We start from the raw sequence: 23,749 nt of genomic DNA, 5'->3' as shown, positions 1-23,749 counted from the left end.
ACTTCCTCATTTACTAGCGAGCAAAATGACATTTGTTGGCACATTTCTGAAGTGTCTGACAAAGATCGTCATTCAAAAATGCTTGAGGTTATTGAGTACACGGCATGTTACTTAAGTTTTTAAGTTACTCACTGCTATGTGCTGTAATACATGGACAGTTGAATATATACAGTAGACTATGATATAGTTTTTCTACTGCTGTTTAGTTCAAATTTGTAACAAATATGAATGGGGGGTGGGGAGGGGGGTGGGGGGTGAAGTAAAACACTGGTTGTTACGAGTTGGGCGTTTCCAAAATGCCACTCAAACAAAATTTCCCCTAACTTTCCCTTAATAATACAAACTCAAATGTTAAAAGTGCCCAGAAAGGTAGTAAGGACATTGTTAAAATAGTCCGTGTGACATCAGTGGTTCAACCATAATGTTAATAAGCTATGAATAAATGAAAATACTGACGTAGAACCCAGATGCGTCATATCTGAAGATTTCATCAGTGAGCATGATTTTTTTTTTTCCCCACCCTTATTTATTTGAACCAGAATATACAAATGATGAACTAAGAGAGACAGACAGTCTACGTCAGAACGCCTTCTCCTGCATCAGCAGCATCACATGGGTCGTAAAACTCTTGAGAACACATAGAAAACTGACAGAAATAGGGCTGCAATAGACGATTATTTTGATAATTGATTAATTTAACTATTATTAGAATGATTAATCAATTAATCACTGATTGTTCAACTGATTAATCAGCAGGCTTCAATTACTCAGCTTTTGCAGTTAGTTAAAATACTGAGTTATACATGTTCCAGCAAATTAAGAAAGGTTACTTCGGCTTTTGAAAATCATATTATGTAAGTACAATTATTAAACTATTAATTTATACAAACAGATACACTACTAGTCAAAAGTTTTTGAACAGTAAGGTTTTCAATGTTTTTCAAAGAAGTCTCTTCCGCTCACCAAGCCTGCATTTATTTCAATTCTTTTTGAGTTTGAAGATCAGGGTAAATTTAACTTTTGTTTTCTGGGAAACATGTAAGTATCTTCTGTAGCCTCTGAAGGGCAGTACTAAATGAAAAAATATATGATATTTAGGCAAAATAAGAAAAATGTACATATCTCCATTCTTTTCAAAAGTTTTAACCCCCGGCTCTTAATGCATTGTGTTTCGTTCTGAATCATCAGTGAGGGTTTGAACCTTCTGTAATAGTTGCATATGAGTCCCTCAGTTGTCCTCAGTGTGAAAAGATGGATCTCAAAATCATACAGTCATTGTTGGAAAGGATTTTTCTGAAGAGCAGTGGGCAGTTTAACTGTTCAGGACAAACAAGGGACTCATGAACAACTATCACTAAACAAAAAACAGAAACAAAACAAAACAACACTGCTGTGGATCATTCAGGTAACAACACAGTATTAAGAATTAAGGGGATGTACACTTTTGAACAGGGTAATTTTTCTCTTAAATTATTATTAATATCTTATTCAGGTCAGTGCTAAATAAAAATAACATGCATTTTGTATAATGCCTTTTATTTGGCTAAAATAATTAACATTTGCAGATTCTGAAAGGGGGATGTAAATTTTTGACCTCAACTACACATGCATGTGTGTGCATTTATATACACAAATAAATATACAGAGTACACACACATTAAATAAACAAAAACTTATTCTGGATGTGATTAATCATTCGACAACACTAAGACAAATTCCCTTACCACTCCCCTTACAAAAATGAACCATGGTTTTACCATAATTACTAACATAATTACTATAGTTAAACCAAGATAACCACAAATTAACCATGGTTTTGCTACACTAACCATAGTTTAACCATGGTTTATTTGTAATAAAACTGCGGTTATACAAATGGTAATCAATACGGCAAAAAACTATGGTTCCTACACTTTTACTACAATAAAACCATGGTTAATTTTACATTTTTAAGCTTACCACCATGTTTTCACACAAACGAGCTGTGCACACATGAGACTGTTACTTAAAACTTTGCTTTATGCTGAACAGTATTTATTTATCATGAGTTGTTCAAATCATGGTAATCATGGTTATAGTGATAATTAAAATATAAAATGGTAATACTAACCATAGAAAACTTTATCATGATTTATCGTCAAACCAGTAATCGTTTCATCCCTAGTTAATTTAGAATCAGACATAACTAAGGGTGCTTTCACACCTGTAGTTTGATTGCTTTGTTCTGAAACAGGGATTAACATTATTACAATGTTGCTTTTAATTCTTGGTGCTGTTCGCTTTTACACAGCAAACGTTCTAAATGGACCAAACGTGTTAATACAAGTCAAACGCAAGTAAACTCTCTTTTCATTGGTCAAAGTTCCACGGTTTATTTTCTGGAATTCCGCTCAGCTGTCATCCGTTAGGATGGAACGACAAAAGCTTTGCAGGCTTATTGTTGCATTTTTTTGTAGCGGTCATTTTATTAATTTATCATTTTGAGCAGGAGTCCAGGATTCGACGGGAAAACATTTTTTTAAAACACACCTACTACAAAGAGAGCATTAAGACGGCATTATAAAATGAAAACGCGCGTTTTGATTTTGAATGGCGAAGACGTGCCCACACACAGACACTCACAGGTTCATTTTAAGCGGTATTAGCAAAACAGCAAAGCTACTGCTATTCACGGAACTGTAATTACCCATTATACAATGTGATACAGCCTGGTTCGTTGGTCCGTTGGATCGGACTGCTTTCTGACTACAACCAAACCGCTCCAGAGTTCATTTTCAATCGAGCCGAGACCACCTCGTTCAGGTGATCTCGGACCGACTGTTTTGGCAAGGTGATTGCCGTGTTCACACATACCGAGCTAAGGGGGGAAACGTACCAGGTTCCGAAACAAAGTGCCAGGTGTGAAAGCACCCTAAAAAAGGTTAGCGGTGGATTCAGAAAGATTCACTGACTGAATGAGCCTGTTAATTCCATTATCTCACTAGTGAGGCAGTAGTGTGTTTTTTTTTTTTTTTTTGGCTGACATATTAAACTGTCAACTTTTATTTTATTATTAGAAATATTATTATTATTATTTTGTTTTGTTTTTAACAAAAATGTTTACAATTTGAAGCCTTATGGCCTTTCTTTTAACTTTCTACAACCCCAAAACAACAAAAAGAGAGCTGTGCACAGATATCACGTCAACTTCCCCTGAACCACACAGTGCTACTTCCTGAAAAAAAAACAAAAAAAACAATAACAACAACAGCTTCTCCCACCTGATTTATTAAGTTTATCAGGTGAACATGCTCGAAAACTGCTATGGCATGCCATATACGCCATATATATTTCTGTATACATCAACAAGAGTCATTGCTGTATATCAACAGCAAGAGTCATTCAGCTCCTGTACATGTAAATCAATGTAGCTACTTGACACCTTGTCCAATATAAGATATTCCAATACTCTAAAAGAAAGCCACATTCATCGCACCTGTGAAATGCACAGTAAAGGAAACCAGTTCTCATCAGATGAGACATTCAGATATCAGACAGTGGTTAAAAATGCAGAGCTCAAGGAAGTGAAACCCTTCCGGCCTAAACTTAACTTAGTGATAAACAGAGCCACGTGCTCTCGCCTGAGAGCTTTTCTGAGTGTCTTATCATTGAACACGACAACCGGCTTTCTGTTCCTTTGTAGCATAAAAGTATAAAACACATTTAAGCAATAATACTTCCAGGTACGCACAAAGAATGATGAATGTCATATAATGCATTTGGGGTTTTTTTTTTTTAATCACCTAATGCATTTGATCCAAGTTCCGCTAATAGTCATGCGTGCATTGTGTTGTCCAGTCAGAACGGAACCTTTTTTTTAATTCTGAAAGCAGTACTTCTGCTTCATACAGTTTTATTGCAGCAGGAAGCTAATGCTGCCCTTGTTTCACAAAAGTTATTTAATTACACTGAAGTTAACCATGATGTGATTTTTAAGAGGTACAAGTTATTGTACACCGGTTGGCAGAGATTAACACAAAAACTGAAATGAAAATTTCAGATTAACCAAGTGGAAACATGGCAAAAAACAGCTGCATGAAACCAAACATGCATCAACAAGCTATACTCAACCATCAGACCAACAATCACATGATTGCCACCCACATGTACATGCACCCACTAGTTGTCGTCTTTTACACTAGGGATGAGATTAAACCTTATCTGGGTCTATATGAAGAGTTCAGATGCAAAAGCCTCTAAATCCATCTGACATATTTTGTTAAAAATGACCATTTCTTACTGGTTACTTTGTATAGGTTTCTATGTAAGTGCTGGTACTTCTGATTTGGCTGAGGCTGGAATTTAGCGAGTTTGAAATAAAGTATTTGATGGACGTATAATATGTGTCAGGAGCATTCACTCACTATCATTATCTCATTTTTGACGATGGCTTTTAGCTTTTGCATCTGAACTCTTCATATTCATATATATATATATATATATATATGGGTCAGTGGGTCAGTAAGCACTTTTTTTATTCTCAGAAATCATCATAATCATCATTAATAAAATAATAATCATTAATAAAAATTAACAGATTACAACTATGTTCATATATTTGCGTAACAATCTTTTTCACAACTTCAGTTTAAGATGAAATGCAAACCTAGTTTCATCATGACTTTTCTTAATTTCCAGAACCACTGCTGTTTAAGCTGTTTTTAAACAAGTGTCTATTCATCAGGTGCCTGAATTCCCCTAGAACTTCGAAGCAGAGCATTCTGGGTAGAATTCAAACAGGTCATATGGTTTTGTGGGAGTGTGGAGGCTGCCCTGTTTGTTTTGACCTGCACTATCAGTGGTATTGTGCAAATGAATAGATTTAAAAATAGCTGCTCTGCTAGCTCTGATAGCACATATTATCACACTTTTGCCAAGTTTGGCTTCCAACACAACTCGCAACTAAAAAAGACTGTATGACTTTGAGGAGGTGATTTAGAGGGTAATTTAAACTAGCTGTGCTATTTGATAGCAATCTTTCCTTTGATAACCATGTTTTAAGGAGACATAATATGCCCCTTTTTACAATATGTAAAAGTCTCATGTGTCCCCAGAATGTGTCTGTGAAGTTTCAGCTCAAAATACCCCGCAGAGTATTTACTATATCATTTTGAAAATGTCTATTTTCAGCGGAAGCAGATGCAACTAGCAAATTGGGCTGCTGCTCCCTGCCCCCTTTTCCAGAACAGGGCTTTGCCTTTACAGCTCGCACCTCAGATACTCTGCCAAAAAACATGTGTTTGGATGTGATTATTTAGTCTATCGTGGTGTTGGGCAATATGCTCAATTTTCATATCTTCCTATCGTCAGCCTGTGAGATCGCCGATACACATTAGACGGATATTATCGTGCTAACGGACCCTTTTCGCAAGCCTGTGATGACGCGTTTTAACGGTCATTATTATCATAAATCCTTTAAACTTTTGATTTTAAAAAATATGTATGTGCATTTATAACACTATATTACCACCTTTTCATCAAGACACAATAAAACTAGTTAACACTATGCGAGGGTGTTTCTAATGCTGCGTCTATGGGAGGGAGGGTGGCTAAATTTGGCATTGTTCTCTCTTTTGACTCTCTCTCAATTTTTTTTCCTTTGAATAAAAGTTGTGAAATCATGTAGTTTATGTTTTGTTATTTGAACAAATGGAAATGCAAAAAATATATTTGTGGTACTTTCCCATTCACTGCTCTCGGATTTTACCCAACTATGAGACACCCGGAAACGTGAGAAAGGTCCACTGATTGAATTATTTACTTAGTTTCATTGCCGGCAAATGAACCAACACTAGCATAAGGATAAAAGCAGCATAATGTTTTCAATATGACTTAATTTGTGTTTAACATGATAACAATTTAATAGAAACATTGTTTATATGTAAACATTACTAATACTAATACAAACTAATACATTTCCTTAGTTATTCTAAAAGCAGCTACAGAAAACGAGCAAAGAACATTTAGCCTATGTTATCAAAGAACATCATCACTGACTAGCCTAGCATAGTCTAGCACAGACCTGGGCAAACTCGGTCCTGGAAGGCCAGTGTCCCTGCAGAGTTTAGCTCCAACCCTGATAAAACTCACCTGTTTGTAGCTTTCTAGTAAACCGGAAGACACTGATTAGCTTGTTCAGGTGTGTTTAATCAGGGTTGGAGCTAAACTCTGCAGGGACACCAGCCCTCCAGGACCAAGTTTGCCCAGGTCTGGTCTAGCGTGAGTTTATGCACTTTAAAAAAACACTCCCGTTACCATAAGTGAATACAACAGTTACATCACTGTATGATGGATACATTTGTCACCCCTTATTTACACTGCACTTGGCTACAGCGAAAAGAGAGGCCTTTCCCCCAAAACGAGTTACTGTGCCCCCCTCTTCCATCCTCTCCCCTACTTGCTAAACGGGATCGATTTAAGTGAAAATAAAACCGTAAAAAATAGCACGGGCAGTGCGGGCGTCAGCAACTGCACGCAATTACAGATTGCACGTTTTCCCACTCGAAACACCCCCTCCCGCTCACCATGATTTGTACCTTTGTGTTTATACCAGGCACCTCAAGGCAAGTTTCTAAAGCACTCTAGAAGCGCCTCTGCACTGCATCACTGCTAAAGATAGCCTAGTCTACTTTTGATGGATAATGATAATAATCATCTTGCTATCGTCAAAGGCATCAGCAACAGGCGATATCTCTGACTGTCGTCGATGCACAACTCTATCGTACTATCGGGACAACTCTAGTCTAATGTGCTGAAATCCCGCGTTTTAAACCATATTAGTTTAAACTTCTGATACAGTTTTCTGAGCACACACATCTGAAGCACACACACAGAAAGCAGCTGTCACACAGTATGTAAGTACTACACTACGTTCTCTTTCATGTCTTATTGTGCTTAAATTGTCAAAAGTTTATGTTAAAAACAGATGAGTTACAAAAACAGTTGGTTATGTCTGTGAAGGTAAACAGCTGGAAATCGCATGTTTATATTAGATCTATGTTGTAGCAGTAATATACAGTAAATAAATCAATAAATCCACTCGTCTCCTTCGATGCTGGGACTCTAAATCGTGTTTGTGCTCATCTGTGCAGCCAACGGCAGAGCAGTTAGTATGCTCGAACTTTTGCCATGGCGTTAGAACTGGTACATCGCTGTCACTTGCGAAAACAAAATGATGACAGGGTGGGTGAAAACGTGCAGATTAAGGGGCGGTAATATTATGAGATGATCGCCTTTCTACGTCATGGGGGAGTGAAATCTGAGCGGCTTGGTTTTTACATGCTTGTAGAGAAACGCTTACCAAAAAATGTATTGGGTTGTTCTTTTCACATTTTCTGGGTTGGTAGATGTACCGGGGTCCCACTTACAGCACTTAAACACAGAAAAAGTCAGATTTTCATGATGTTGTACCAACCATTCTTTTTGGGGCCTCTCCAGATAACGGCATCATCTGGACTACTGAGCAGGAAGCCGATGGACATGACGGCCAAGTTGTCCTCAACATACTAGACAGAGAATATATTCTTATGTAAGAAGAATAACACAGATGCTTGAGAATGCAAATCAAAAGAATAGAGAATTAAAAGATCTCACCACTGGGGACCAGCCTGAGCCGCTCTGATGAACCTACAACGAAAACAAACAGAGAATGAGATTTTCTGTCTATAAATCAGTCAGATATGTCAGCATTCTGAAACAAGCAAGAAGCCAGATATATACAACATACCTGCTCCCCCTCTAACCCCATTATTTTTGGTATAGATGGCCCACAGATGTCCACATCTAGCAGGGCAACCTGGAAGAGGAACAAAACAAAAATCAAGCACAAAAACTGTCATATTTAATAAGTATATGGATTATGGATAAAGATTAATAAGGACGTGTCTTTTATCTAGACATTTAATATATAAGTCAAACAATTACCATATAAAAAGCTGTGGTTTTTCACAGTTTCACAGTTTAAAAGGTTAGTACACCCAAAAATGAAAATTCTGTCATTAATTACTCACCCTCTTGTCGTTCCAAACCCGTAAGACCTTCATTTAATCTTCAGAACACTAATTAAAAATCTTTCTGATCATGCATAGACAGCAATGCAACTGACACGTTCAAATACCACACGTATGTGTGATACTTTTGTGAATGCGTGGTGAAAACTAAAGACGGAAGACAAGAAATTGTTGAACAATGCTGTTAGTTTTCTTTGCACACAAAAAGTATTCTCACATGGGCTATATTGATGTCCTTACTACATTTCTGGGCCTTGAACGTGTCAGTTGTGACTATTGTCACTATTAACAGAATTTTCATTTTTGGGTGAACTAACCCTTTAAGTACCCTGCTCGTATTACCTGATGCATTAAACTATTCCAAACACAAAACAGCTAGAATCTGAGCCCCGGTCTCCCAATGACAAATGAAAATTCCTCCAACGCAATACAATAAAGCTAACACTAGATGTCAGCGTGGCATAGCTCAGTGAGTCAGCAACAGTTTCAGTCTGACCAGCACTGACTCAGTGATTACATAAGGCCATCAGTTCAGTTCCAGCTTTGTACACACAAACCACAACCACAACCACCTCCAGTATATGTTTAAGCTATTTAAACACATCTCTAAATGTCACTTTCACCTGCTGTGACTGGGAAACATAACCTTTCCATTGACTATGCGGTATGAATGAAAGCATCAGGTCTGTGGTCTCATGTTCATGTTTACAGCCGTGATTTTGTGTGGATTGAGATACCAGACCTAACAGTTATATGTGAACTCTAGGCCAGATGTGCAGCAGAGGTGAGAGATAAGAGCAGGTGCTAAGTAAACGTATAAGCATGTGTGACAACAGATTCAAAACACTTCAACAAATACTGCTAAAACTACAGTGCAGGAAAGGGAATTAAATGTATTTGAATTTCAAACTGTTCATTAAAAATAATTATACAGCAAACACAATCATCTGAGTCATCTATCGAATGTTCCACAGCCGTTTTTTTTATTGATAGTTGTTCATGACTCATTAAACTGCCCGGTGTTCTTCAAAAAAAATTTTCAGGTCCCACAAATTCTTTGGATTTTCAGCATTTTTGTGTATATGTGTATCCTTTCCAACAATGAATGTATGATTTTGAGATCCATCTTTTCACACTGATGACAACTGAGGGACTCATATGCAACTATTACAGAAGGTTCAAACACTCGATGCTCCAGAAGGATAAACAATGCATTAAAATCAGGGGGTGAAAACTTTTGAACAGAATGAAGATTGGTCATTTTTTCTTATTTTGACTAAATATTTTTTTTTCATTTAGTACTGCCCTTCAGAAGCTACAGAAGATACTTACATGTTTCCCAGAAGACAAGATAAGTTAAATGTACCCTGATCTTCAAATACAAAAAGTTTACACCCCCCAGCTTGCTCTTAATGCATTTTGTTTCCTTCTGGAGCATCAGTGAGCAATTGGACCTTCTGTAACAGTTGCATTTAATCCCTCAGTTGTCCTCATTGTTGGAAAGGGTTCAAAACCACAAAAATGCTCAAAAACCGAAGAAGATCAGGGTAAATTTAACTTATTTTGTTTTCTGGGATACATGTAAGTATCCTCTGCAGCCTCTAAAGGGCAGTACTAAATTAAAAAAAATATTATATTTAGGCAAAATAGGAAAAATGTACACATCTCCATTCTGTTCAAAAGTTTTATTATTAATGCTATTAATCCATTGTTTTTCCTTCTGAAGCATCAGTGAATGTTTGAACCTTGTGTAATAGTTGCATATGAGTCCCTCAGTTGTCCTCAGTGTGAAAAGATGGATCTCAAAATCATACAGTCATTGTTGGAAAGGATACACATATACACAAAAATGCTAGAAAACCAAAGAATTTATGGGACCTGAAGGATTTTTCTGAAAAACAGCAGGCAGTTTAACTGTTCAGAACAAACAAGGGACTCATGAACAACTATCATTAAACAAAAAACCACAGCTGTGGATCATTCAGGTAACAACAGAGTATTAAGAAAAAAAGTGTATGTAAACTTTTGAACATTTTTATAAATTCAACTATTATTTTCTCTTTTGGACTATATGTAAATGTCTCTATGTGAAATATCTTGTTTGAGTCAGTACTAAGTAAAAAAAAAAAATCTATCTATCTATCTATCTATCATCACTGCAAACGCCTCAACAGGGCCTCACAGAAACAGATGTAAATGTCATTAGCCCTGAGAGGGGGAAAAAAAACACTGGGAATCTTCTAGAGGGATGATATTCCTGGCTTTTGTAAAAAAGACCATCAATACTCTTTCTTCTCTTACAATAGACCCCCGAGAGCTGCTACATGCCCACTGGATCATAGCGCAGCATATGTTTATATGATCACACCACAGCAAACCTCCCACAATGAGTTAAGCTTGTGCGTGGGACTGATCTGTGGACATGATAGGAACTGATAAAAATTCCAGATGTGCTGATGATTTGTCTTTTTGGATCCAAGAAAGCCCTTTCTTTTCATGCAACAAAGACATGCACCTAAAAGGATCAGAAATATCAACAATGATGTTATTACAAGCATTTTACATCAAATGTAAAATGCCTTTGTTTTAAAAATAAATATAGAGTCTAATTAAACATATGACCTTCTTGCTCCTTGCTTGTGATAAATGTCAGTCGATGACCGAATTAAGCAGCACGCCCTTAAAACACACCCTTGGTTGGGTCACACTCTGTTTATTTCTCCCTCCCTGTTCTTCTGCTTCCTGAAGGAAACTTACTGAAAGCAAACTTCGGAGTGAAAGCAGTGAATGAGGAGGAGCACAGAACCCCACTTAACACTCCCACGGGAGCCAAGCAGGTTCCCTCGCTCTCCCTTTCGCTCCCTTTCAGGAAACGGACACTCGGTAAAGCAGGGCTGTAGGGAGGCTAAGACCATAGTGGCAAAAGTCAGGGATTCTTCCACCGAGCTAAAGGGGAAGTCACACCACTTCCTCCCAGTGTCTGAATACTTTTCTTCTGGCAACTGCTCTTCTTTTCCAGTACTTCCCTCTTTCTTGGGCTAGAAACACAAATGTACGTGGTCTTGTGTCTTATTTGGCCTTCTTAAATCAATGTCTGAAACCCTCAGGGCTCATCAAACATATGATGAGCGAGGAGTGGAAAAGCACATCTTAATCTTACAAAAATGCGAACAATCCCGCAGACCTCTTGAGACAATATGGAACAGTAGCTATTGTAGCCTATACGCTCCTCACAGAAAAGCAAAGACAAATTTAAATTGCGAATTTAATTTATGCACTTTATTTTTTTTTTAAAGTTTGTTTACTTTTGGGGTTACTGGATTGTAAACCAAGGGTTTAGATTCCTAAACCATACTCACAGACCTTCGGGTGACTGACATATCATCATAAACGAACGCCTAAAGACTGATTAAATTTGCTTTGCAATTGAGTTCACATGCTATTAATTGAAAAAAGAAAACACACACACACACACATTAAAAACAACAACAACAATACTGTTGAAGAACCGGTTTTAAACCACCCAGCTGCAGGCAATTATTCTCAACCATCAAAACAAGGGGCTGCTATATTCATCAGGATTCAGCAGACAGCTACTAAACCGCCAGCATTTCCTTAGAAAGCAGCTTGGGACACACAAGAAATAGGAGAAATTTTTTAAGATAGGCACAGCTCTCTCATAAAGGGTATTTATCCTCTGTTATAGAGGAAGAGGAAGAGGAGGAGGAGGAGGACATAGTTCATCCAAAGGGAAATTCTCTCTTATATCTTATTTCTTCACACGTCTACAGGCGAGATATGAAAATATTTCACTGTATCTCTACAGACCAACAGAAAGAGATTTAACCAAAATGTTTGAGAAAAATCAAAACAGACACAGATTTTAAAGAAGCTAAAGTGTGGCTTCTACACTGAAAATGAAGAACCAAAGGGTGTTTGCAACAGCCTAAAGCACTTAAAATGACAGAAGAACAAGACATTCTTGGGTCAAACACAAGTCTCTTCCCAGTTTCAGCTGGGTGGAGTATTGCAACGTAATCAAAACTATGAGAGTCCACATGGACAAATAAAAACTCTTTAACAATTGTTCAAAAAACCACATCTGTTGGTGCAAAGATGTTCTAGTACACAGTAATTTGATATTAAAATGATGTTGCATCACAATTTAATTGAGTTTAATCTATTTCAGCAAAATGTGTGAACTGGATTTGATTACTACTGTATACTACAGCAGGTTTATCCAGTTATCAACATTTGCACACAAACCTTCTCATTAACAGCTACATAAGACTTTTCATTATGCTGTAGTGATGACCTCATCCTCTTACTGCTCCAGTTACAGTGAGTGAATGGCACACCTATAAATTACCCTACATTTCCAACGTGCATGCACCTTCAGTTAAAGCCTGAAGCACTTAACCTACATTAAAATGTAAATTGACTAAATTCATTACACAGAAATGTGTCTTGGGGCATGCAAAATGTTTAGCATGATAATCAACACTGAGAAGCTTTTTTGTAATTCATGATGCCATTCTACAAAGTTTAACAGCATGACCTTTAGCCCTTACTGTAGAATGACATGAGTAGGTGGTTAGATCTGCTAGAACATTCTAGAAAAACAGTGGGGATGAACATAGTAAACACAAACATAAACAATGCAGCTTCACTTACTAGGAACACTGCTACTAAACATAAAAATATTAAAGGGATAGCTCACCCAAAAATGAAAATTATCCCATGATTTACTCACCCTCAAGCCATAGGTGTAAGTCCTCGCTTTTCCAAGCTTTATAATGGCAGTGAATGGCTGTTGGGATTTTGAAGCCCAAAAAAGTGCATCCATCCATCATAAACAGTGCTCCACATGGCTGCGGGGTTTAATAAAGGCCTTCTGAAGTGATGCATTTGTGTAAGAAAAATACACATATTTAAAAGTTTTAAATCGTAATGTCTAGCCTTCATGCGTTCATGGAAGAGTGGCATTCCAGCGGAGAAGTGGCGAATGCGAATGCGCAGAGGAGAGCAGCAAACCAGTCACAAATTAGAAGTACAAAATGAGGATTTGTAAATAAAAATGTCAGAGGATTTCGATATAAGCCAAGAGGAGATTGGTTTTCCTTTGCTGTAAACAAAACCTGGTTCTCACAAGACTAGCATATGCTCATCGGAGCATACGTTACACTTACATCCTACGTCATCCGCTGGAATGCCACTCTCTCTTGAACACACGTATGAGTAAGTGGAAACTAGAGATTGCGGATTATAAAGTTTTAAATATGGATATTTTTCTTACACAAACGCATCACCTCGTTTCAGAAGGAGTATTTTTTATATGATGGATCGAGACACTTTTTTTGGCTTCAAAATCTCAGCCCACATTGACTGTCATTAAAGCTTGAAAGAGCCAGGACATTTTTAAATATAACTCTGATTGTATCCATCTTAAACAGTTTTTTGAGAATACAGACATACAGAATACAGATGCTTCTAGAAACCCAACAGGAAGTGAGAATGTGTCACTTGATAACTGATTTGTCTGCTTTCTGCTTAAAGCTGGCATGTTATATATTCGGCTTCAATTCTTTGGATCCTAACTGATGCAGTGTGTGGCCTTTTATTTCTCAAGCAAGCATGTTGGAATAGGTTTCCATGTACATATTACAGGAAGACAACACCAAGACAGTAATTCAGTGAGCATGAGGAATCTTAACAGTGTGGTTCAATTCTCCCATTCTCAATACAAGTTCTCGGCCAAAGATTCAGTTGTCAAAACAATGCCACAACTAATGCACAATGTTATCAAAAATAAGGCAATCCAACATAATATCAGAGTGACTCCAGCACATCCTAAAGACTTTCAATGGGATTGGCCGTTTTTTTACAATTTAGACTTGAATAAGGAGTAAGGGATTAAGAGAATGGGTATGTCTTCCGATATGGTTGTCTGAGAAATAAAAATCAGTTAGGGTTAAAAGATTTGTTGCCCAACAAACAACATGCCAGAAACATATTAAAGGAGAAGTTCACTTTCAGAACCAAAATTTTGGTTAATTAATTAATTTGGTTAACATAATTTACAAGTGAACTTCTCCTTAAAAGAGCAGGTCATATGGGTTTTTGAAAATTACCTCTTTTGCAGTTTGTAAGGGAGCTATCCTTCAATGTAAACAGTCTGCAAAGTTATTTTAAAAAAGTGCAAGATAAATAAAGATACTGTCTCTCAAAAGAAAAAAATCAACTCAAACCCGCCTTAAATTTCACCTGTTACCGATTTTCGTCACTTGGTAACACATTAGCATAATCCCCACCTGCCCGCAAAATACGAACAGTCTGTTCTGCCCACAAACACTTCCGCTAGTTAGTGTGTTTAAATCATGTCGAGAAGACGCCGAGTTCTGTGCTATGAAAGCAAGTCTGTTTTGTTTTCATTGCTGAAAGATGATGATGTGAAGAATCAGTGGTTAAAATTTTTTCCACAATACCACAGTAATACAGTTCAAACCTTTTGTTGTGTGCTCGTCATTTTACAGAGGGCTGCTTCTCTAATCTTGGAGAGTTCAACAGCAGATTCGCTCAACACTTGCCAATGAAAGATAAGTCCAACAAGCGTTTCCGAACCACAACCTGTAAGTACGATTGATACGTTATGTGAACATTTTCAAGTGAGTGCTCAAAATACCAAGTTGTTTGTGCTAATATGTGATGTATTCCTAGTGCAGCTTCAGGTTTTCAGGTAAACCACAATATTACTGTCTTACTGAAATAGTTCTGATAATTCACTGTGAATCAACTATTTCATAAGAATGTCTCGATTAAAGCAGACTGTCGTTGTTCTGTTTACTTTGTTTAATAATAAAGAATGTAGACAGATTTTGGTTTACAAAATATAGCTGCATATTTAGCTGCATTTAGCCGCTAAACTTGCAAACTAGCACATTATTAGGAAAGGCGATCGCAAAGATTTATTAAAAAAACCCTTATACTCACTTCTGCTGTGAAGTGAAGCTGGATCACGAATGATTTGTGCGAGCACAGACGGATATATGTAGATCGGGAGGCGCATTCTCTTCACAAACAAACGTAATCTACTGCATCTTCAGCAGCTCAGATGTCGGGTGTAAATGACGACCACTATGTTCATTATTACATCCAGCAACACAACACCTCAATCACTTAATCTGAGATATTCTTGTCTAACTTACATCCCTGCTCTGGCATCAAAACAAAGAGGTTGGACTGTTACAGCTGATCTGAGGTAAGACGCTCATGTCAATGTCAGTGTGACGCTACAACGACAGGGAACTGAGAATGGCTCGATTTGAAAAAGGGGATATTATTTTTACAGATTAATTAAAAACCACTGCATGGTTTTTTATCATTATAGGGTAGATTTGTACATACACTGTCAACACACATTAATGTTCAAACAACATGAAAAAGTGAACTTAGCATCCGAAGACCCCTTTAAGCTGTAGGCACGATTCGCTTGCATAAGTGTTAAACAAAAAAATCGTATTGGAGCACTATGTTTTTTTTATGTAAAGGTGCATGCTTTGTCAATGGTAGCGACTGCTAACTTGCTCAAGTACTCCTCTTTGTACCAAATCACAACAGACTCAGCCAGCTGACCAATCAGAGCAGAGTAGGCTTATGGAAGGGAGGGGTTTGCTCCGGACTTGCTTTGAACGGAATCATATCAAAATAATTGACAAATGACTATAATCTTAAATACATTTTCTGACCTGTTGTAGTGGACTCTTACACAGTATTAGGACACTTTTAAAAACCATATGACCTGCGCTTTAATCACTACAATAATGAATCAGTCCCAAAATTTTACGTATTTCCTTATTTGAATCCAGATGGCATTTTTGGGGGGGGGGGGCAGGCAGTGTATATGCAAGATTTCTCTTCCTGTTCAATATCTAGCTCTCTCCATGTGAAATAACCTCCTTATGACCCACTATGCGTGTGAGCTGGAGTGGATGACTCTCTTATCTGCTGAAGGTTGGACTAGAGGGGCCTCTCAATGCTTTTCCTCACTCTTCAGTTCTCAGGAAGTGTGAACACAACACTAGGCATACAACAGGATGTTCCCACTCAAGCTCACAGCCCTTCCGGAATCAGAAGAGGGACTTTTTGACAGCAGATAAGAGCAAGCTATCAGCACACAGGCCTGAGTGAAAGGTGCTGTTTGGAAATCATCCTGACACACACACAGGGTTGCAACTGTCAACAGCAACAGCACTTTTACCCAAGATGAGCACCAAAAAAAAGAAACCACTTAAGTTTTTTTTTCTGCAGGCTACAGCGCCCCATTACTACATACACCATATGCTCAAGAAATAATAACAGTCCATAGAAAAAAAAAAAAAAAAAAAAAAAAAAAAATCAACAAAGAGAAAAATACAAAGTGCCATCTAACAATGGAAAGAGAGTGAGATATAAAAGAAAAAAAAAAAGACATGACCCATAATTCCACAGTGAGACCTTTTAAGGACGCTTCTGAATACTGGAAGCGGAGAGCGTGGAACTCGATTCCTCTCGGCTTTTTTGTTGTCTGCCAACAATGGAGCACTTCACATTGTGGAAGTCCCCAAGCTGTGCAATTGAAATTGTTTGAGGGATTGAAGATTATTTCAGTCAGTGAGCTGCCAAAGGGTAAACAGCGGCCGCAGTCTGCACGCTGACTGCACTATTGTGGCCGCAGTTTGTTGAGACGAGATCAATACAGCTCTCCCCAGTGCACTGGCTCAGAAAGAGTCCCAGTCAGAGCTGTGCTCTTCTCAATGAACCCGGTAAGCACAGCTCTTTCTGCCGCAGAGCTCTACGACGCGCCAAAAATAGCCAGCAGTCTCAGATGGACCAAAATTATTGTGAAGTGCTTGGCTTGGTTGCTGATACACAAACAGAAGCTTTTTCTGTTCACAGCGACTCATCCAAGTTTGAAAGCACAGTGTTACGTTTTTTCCTCAACAGTTGGTTGTTTTTTTTCTATTCTGATTGTTATGATATCGATTTGCTAAAGGCACCGCATTTAAAATGTCTGATATGATTTCTGAGCAAGTTCGTCAATGTGATTTAACATTCGCAGTACTGTAAGGCAAAAACAATCCACTTGAACAACAAGCTACAATGAAAATTAATTAAAATGAAATGCTCTCTATTATTAAAAAAAAATCAATATGAGCCAGGCTTGCAGCACATCTAAATTAGTTGTGACATTTCATATTCCAATGAGTGAAAAACTAAAAAGGTCATAAATGAGTTTTGATAGAAAAAGATTGACTGGCATCACATTAGTAGTGAGACAAATATTGAACAAAACAATATCTGTGTCCGAAATCTAATAAATGCTAACTTTTCAGGCATTACATAGAGGAAGGAAGACATTAAGGTATGCCAGTTAATACTTAATATTGTGTTATATTTTAGACATAATATTGTCTGTTTTGTCAAGCAAAACACAGCAGTGATTCACTTCTTAATGCGCATTTTAAATTAATCATCTAAACCGATGATTTAGTGGTCTCTTCATAAAGAGAATAAATCAGCCATTTGAACGAATCAAATGAATGAATGAATGAAAGACTCATTAGACATTTACCGCCATCTACTGGCAGTTTTTGTTTCTTAATTATAGCATGATGGATTTATTTTAGATTTTGACATTCGTTTATTTACATTTTCATATTGATAATGTTCTTGTCATGTTTAGTTTCTTCATGTGTTTAGTTTCTTTGAATAGAAAAAAATATATGTAATTGTATTATATATATATATATATATATATATATAAAAAATTATATATATATATATACACATACATGTGTATGTATGTGCATGAAGACTTCAGATGCAAAAACCTCTTTTAAATTACTTTTTTTTTTTTTTTTTTTTTTTTAAGTAATTTCACTTTAATGGCAATGAAAATGTTATTAGTCAGTTACTAAAATGCCTATTTTCAAAAATAACATTTTTGTTAACTCATTAGTATTTAACAAAAACTATTATAATTTAAGTCCATGTGTGATTTTTTTGGCAAAAACCTCTAAGTCTACCACTTTGGACAAGACACATTAATATTAATAAGAATAATTTTAATTTTTGTGTGACTAATTTCTTTCATCTGTGTGTGTGTTTTTTTTAATATTTATTTATTTAATTTTATTTTAATGAAATGATACTACAAATAAGAAACAAAAACTGCCAGTAGATGGCTGTAAGATTCATTCAAATGGCTGATTCATTCAGGAATGACGTAAACAGCTCTTTATGAAGGAGCCATTGAATCATTGGTTCAGATGATACGTTCAGAATATGGATTCATTTAGAAGCGAATCACCTCTGTGACTTGATTGCAGACACACAACAGTTCTGCTGTGGCTTTATAGGTAATATAACTGTTGGAAATTTTGAAAAAACAGACAATATTGTGTCTACAATATAAAACAATATTAATGATTAACTGGCATACCTTGATATCTTTCTTCCTCTGTGTACTGCCTGAAAAGTTAGCATTGTAATAACTGTGAAAAGTCAACATTTAATCACTTAAATGTGAACACAAACATCAACAAATGTCTTCCTACTGTGTGAACTCATCTTCTACAAGACAATACAAAGTTTGCCAATCATATTTGTATTTCTGGTTTCTGAAATCTTTTAATTATAAAAAGGAATACACAAGAAGCTGTATACAAACCCCAGCATCAAGAAAAGCATAAAATAATAATGATAATATTATTTATGTATATATATATATATATATATATATTTATTTTTATTTTTTATTTTTATTTTATTTTATGTTTTGATGGACCCAACATAAGTTCTATAAGTTGGGTCCATCAAAAAATAAAAATACAGTAATTATTATTATTATATTAATACAAATATAAAAAAGAAATAAATAATAATGAGCATTTAGAAAATAATGAAATTACTTTTATTTTAAACTTCAGACACTGAACCAATATCAACTGTGTTAACTATATAAAACTACTGCTCAATAGGGTTGTGACGATGAGGAAATTTCCCCACCGGTTAATCGACATGTGACAACACCGGTAATACCGGTATCACCGTGGGGGTGGGGGTTTCCTCTTTTCCTCTTTTCCTCTTTTTTTTCTGCGTTTAAATAGCTTATAAATGCGTGCGTATTATACTTTCACTTTCAGTTTTGCGGGAATTGGCAATTCGGCGTCAATTGTTTGAATGGACGACAACGAAAGTACAAAAAAAAAAAAATAATCACTGATATTAAACAGAACTTTTATTAACATAACGAAAAAAAAAAACACAACGCCATTCTCTTTCTGTAAATTCGACTCCTCTCGTTCTCCTCACGTGATAAATGAAATATGACGTATTGTAGCCATGTTCAGTTTTTAATTATAGTGCATGCTCTCGTCTTAAGTAAATTATTTAGAATTATATTTTCCATTTAATTCAAATAAATATTTAATAAAAAAACGAATACTTTGAAAAAAAATGTGGGGACGGTGTCACGGTGGAAAAGTGATGTCACCGGTGTTGCGTCTTAAAACCGGTAACACCGTCAACACCGTCTATCGTGGCAAGCCTACTGCTCAATCTTTAAAAAAAAACAAAACAAAACAAAAAAACAATCGATCCACCACATTTCTCATTTTTCCCATAAGAGTGGGTGCAGCCATTTGTTAATTTTATAGGTCTGGCTTCCAGTCTCATAGCTGCACAAAACAGCTCGTTTTGCTGCTTGATACTGTAAACTACTGTATCTTACAATATTATTTTAATGTAATTTAATGTAATGTAACTATACATTTAACTCAAGATACTGAAAGTGACACTTTACTGATCTCAAGTGACACTGGGGATCACTTTACACCAAATAATTTTCACACAAAATAGGTTTAATTTTGTATGGGCTTGTATGGGTTGTGTGGGTAATGGTCATAAGATCCATCATAAAATACTCTAGAAGTACAGCAATCTTTGGTCTTACCTCTTTGGAGTCATCACTAGCTAATGCATGAGACAAATGTGCGCTGAACGTGCTCTTCCCAACACCCCCTTTTCCAGACAAAACCAGAATCTTGTGTTTTACAGACATCATTTTCTGCTTAATTTCTTCTATGGCTGCAATGGGAGAAAACAAAGCCACACACTTCAGATTTACATAGACAGGGCTCTCAAGTCTCACGCATTCACCGTGAGACACACGCATTTCAACCAGTTCACACACTCTCACGCCACACCTTGTATTTCTCACGCTGAGAAATAGACAACTTGTCCCATTCTATTTCTCCAACTCTGGTCGATCTTTTTTATCCCCGGTGGTGATTAGAACATCCCGTGAATCCACTCCTAAGTTCCGATCTAAATCAAATGATTCGTGATAGGCGCTCTGAAGTCCCGTTTTGAATCAAGCGATTTGCAATACACGCTTTGAAGTCCCGTGATTAGAATGATTCGCGATCCGACTGGAGCGCTTTGAAATCATTTTGCGACGCAGTGGTTTACTGATTCGGAGTTTCAAAATGCTTTGTTAATACTGTGTTCTTTGCTCCTTTCTCTATATAATTTATTCGTTGTTTGAAATGAAATCATTACAGTTAATAGGCCTAACTTACAATGTTTTTATTAAATTGTGATCACGTTAGACAGTTTTCGTCGTATTAAAACATTTCATGACATGGCACTCATTATCTGGTACTTGCCTAAAAAAACGGTATATAATGTGCATTGTTAACAGATTACACTAACATTAGGTTACTTAGTTAGGCTATAGCTTTACTGGAGTTGCTTCAACCTCCGATTATGGAGAGAGAAAAAAAGTTTTCAAAAGCAATCCCCCCTCAGCTTTTTTCACAAATTACACCCTGGGTAAATCTGATAAAAGACAGACAAATTTATAAAATAAATTGTTTTATATATTTCAAAAAAACAAATGTACCAACATTGTTGGGAAGGTTATTTTGGAAATGTAATGGGTTACAAATAACAAGTTACCCTATTTAAAATGTAATAAGTAGCATAACTATTTTAAGTGCTTTAAAAGTAATGTAACTGATTACATTTGATTACTTTTCTAAAATTCAGTTATCAAATAAGCATGTGTCCTGTTCTGTGTCCTAAACTCCTGAAACATTGGTGTCTCATATTTTAAACCAGTCAATGCAATTTTGGAAATCAAATCTGTGTGTGTGGATCATTAACATTTTCTTAAGCAACTGTAATTTAACTGTACATTGTTTCTCAGTAACTGTAACAGATTTTATTTTGTTATTAAATTACATCATTCGACTACTAGTTCGTGTAGTTAAGTTTGAGCCCCTACCACTGTCATCAAGGCATCAAAATGTGCAAAAAACACTTGCAATACAAAATGCCATTCATAAGTAGAAATGTGTAGGCCTTCTCTCTCTCTCTCTCTCTCTCTCACACACACACACAGCTTGACATAGGCTACATGTTCAGGGCAGGTTCTGCAATCCTACTGTATGTGTACAGTATGTACATTGAGAACTGCTGTTAATTTGGCTCGTTTGGGGCCAACTTTCTTTTTATTTTTGATACATTTATATTTTTTAAATATATAAAACATTTTTTTTTCAATTTTGTATGAATTTGACTTTTATCAGATTTACCAGTTGTGATAATTTCTATTTTGTGCTGGTCAATCTTGAACAATAGATAAAACTGAATTTCTATCAAAAACTTGAGAGAATTGCGTGGCGCAGAGGGGCCGATGCTGCAAATATTTGAGAGGCTCCTCCCCTAATAGTAATCTCACTCCAAACTTTTTCCAAAACTTGAGAGCCCTGCATAGAGCTATTGTAATAAAAAGAGCACTGATGTTGTACATCATCTGTTAACAACTCTACAAGATAAATCTAAAAAGTCATAGTATGACATATCATACATAGAAATAAATACCTGGATCAGGAGCTTTGGCAGCACCAGACGCACATATGTTTTGGTTTGGGCATCCTTGACAGGCTGATGATTTACCAGCCTGGTCACTGCTTGTGCCCGGACAGTCTAGAGAGAATGACAACAGATTTAATCAATTAATAAACAGAAGTGTGTAGTGTGATTCTGAACAGATGCTTCTGTAATTTTACCATCTCTTTCTGTCTTTAACTAAGATTATTAATATACACAATGACAGATGGTCTCAAGCATGAGTCCACTATGCTATTCAAAGAAAGACCAGAATTAAGTTCCCATACTTAGCTTGACAGCATGCTATAACTGTAACTGTATTTATGCATGTTAAAGTAAACAGTTATGTTAAGGTCTAGGCAGCTGACACAGGCACCTTTTGCAACAGACTCTCTGACATGACACATATCAGTTTCCAAGACATAATTAAATATCAAAGAGGCACAGCGAAACGTGTCTCATATGCGTAAAGTTGACAAAAGTATCATTCACACTGTAAACCGATGGCAGACTAACTACTGTGGATTCTATACGCCTAATGTGAAAACTCATAACCATTCTTAGAACTTACGTTCTGGCGCATCACTAGGAACATCCGCCATCTTTCAAAACATGCACACTTCCTGACACTGGTGCAATGACAATGAACTTCCCCGGATAACGCTGTGTGTCGAAGGTTCCCCCACAGTCACTTGTCAGTGCGTTGCGGTCAATTTGGTTTGGTACACAATAACCAATAGTCAACCATTTTTACACACAGTGTGGCTTTGGTTTGTGTAGCGATCAAAATAAAATGTGAAAGTATTTGTTATTTTTTAAATTCTTTATTGTTTGTTATGTGTGCCTCTGTTTCCCCCCATACATTTTAAAGCCTTTTTAAACAATATTATTATTTTAGATGCATAAACTATCAAATTTAACTCCAAATACAGAAAAATAAACTTTTGACTGTGTTCTTAAGTGACACTGTGGACCACCTTACACCAAATAAATTTCACACAAAATATGTTTGATTTTCTAGAATAATATAGTTCCATTTATGAGTAAATTATAGGAGTAATAATGTTTTATGAGCATATTTTGCTCTACATAAATACAGTAATACCTCAGCCACGAATTTAGTAAGTTTTTAACAAGTTCACTCCACAGGTTCTCAATTCTGGTCCGCAAGATCCATTTTTCTGCAGATTTCAGCTCCACCCCTAATCAAACACACCTGAACTTTGATCAAGGTTGGAGCTAAACTCTGCAAGAAAAATGGATCTTGTGGGCCGGAGTTAAGAACCCCTGGCCTACAGTATAAAAACAGAGCAGCTTTAAAATGATTGAGGTATGGTTGTGTGTACCCTTACAAAAATTAACCATAGTTTTACCACAAATCAAACCAAAAAAAAAAAAAAAAAAAAAAAACACTAACCATAGTTTAACCATGGCATGTGTAATAAAACTGTGGTTATACAAGTGGTAATCAATATGCCAAAACACCATGGTTACTACTCTCTTACTACAATAAAACCATGGTTACTTTTTGTAAGGGTAATTTAGGGTTAAAAACAAACTTAAAACGCATTTTGGAGGAAGTCATTGAATTATATAACTGCAGGATAATTTGTTTAGGAATTCCTAACTTCTTTCACTGAGAGGTAGCTCTGGAATGCCTTTTATGAGGAAAAACGTTCTCTCCAAATTAATTCTCACTTATAGGTGGTAGCCAGGTTAACAAATTCATTCAGATATGTTTGTACAAAATGAACATATGTAGCTCT

General features: G+C 36.4%; 1 protein-coding gene across 1 annotated transcript in view; it reads right to left on the bottom strand.

The window, feature by feature from the left end:
• Positions 1-22,693, bottom strand: part of nubp1 (nucleotide binding protein 1 (MinD homolog, E. coli)) — a 33,239-nt gene extending 10,546 nt beyond the window's left edge. Inside the window, exons 1-6 of the mRNA XM_051105826.1 lie at positions 22,555-22,693; positions 21,975-22,079; positions 20,041-20,174; positions 7,766-7,834; positions 7,633-7,665; positions 7,454-7,544 (exon numbers count right to left, since the gene is read on the bottom strand). Coding sequence (XP_050961783.1) covers positions 7,454-7,544; positions 7,633-7,665; positions 7,766-7,834; positions 20,041-20,174; positions 21,975-22,079; positions 22,555-22,585 — 463 coding nt within the window. The 5' untranslated portion in view covers positions 22,586-22,693. The remainder of the gene's footprint in view (positions 1-7,453; positions 7,545-7,632; positions 7,666-7,765; positions 7,835-20,040; positions 20,175-21,974; positions 22,080-22,554) is intronic.
• Between the last annotated feature and the right edge of the window lie 1,056 nt (positions 22,694-23,749).

The sequence above is a fragment of the Labeo rohita genome, chromosome 3 (assembly GCF_022985175.1).
Source record: "Labeo rohita strain BAU-BD-2019 chromosome 3, IGBB_LRoh.1.0, whole genome shotgun sequence".
NCBI classification, from domain to species: Eukaryota; Metazoa; Chordata; class Actinopteri; order Cypriniformes; family Cyprinidae; genus Labeo; species Labeo rohita.
The sequence above is the reverse complement of the archived record's forward strand: the minus strand, read 5'-3'. Positions and strand labels throughout refer to the sequence as shown.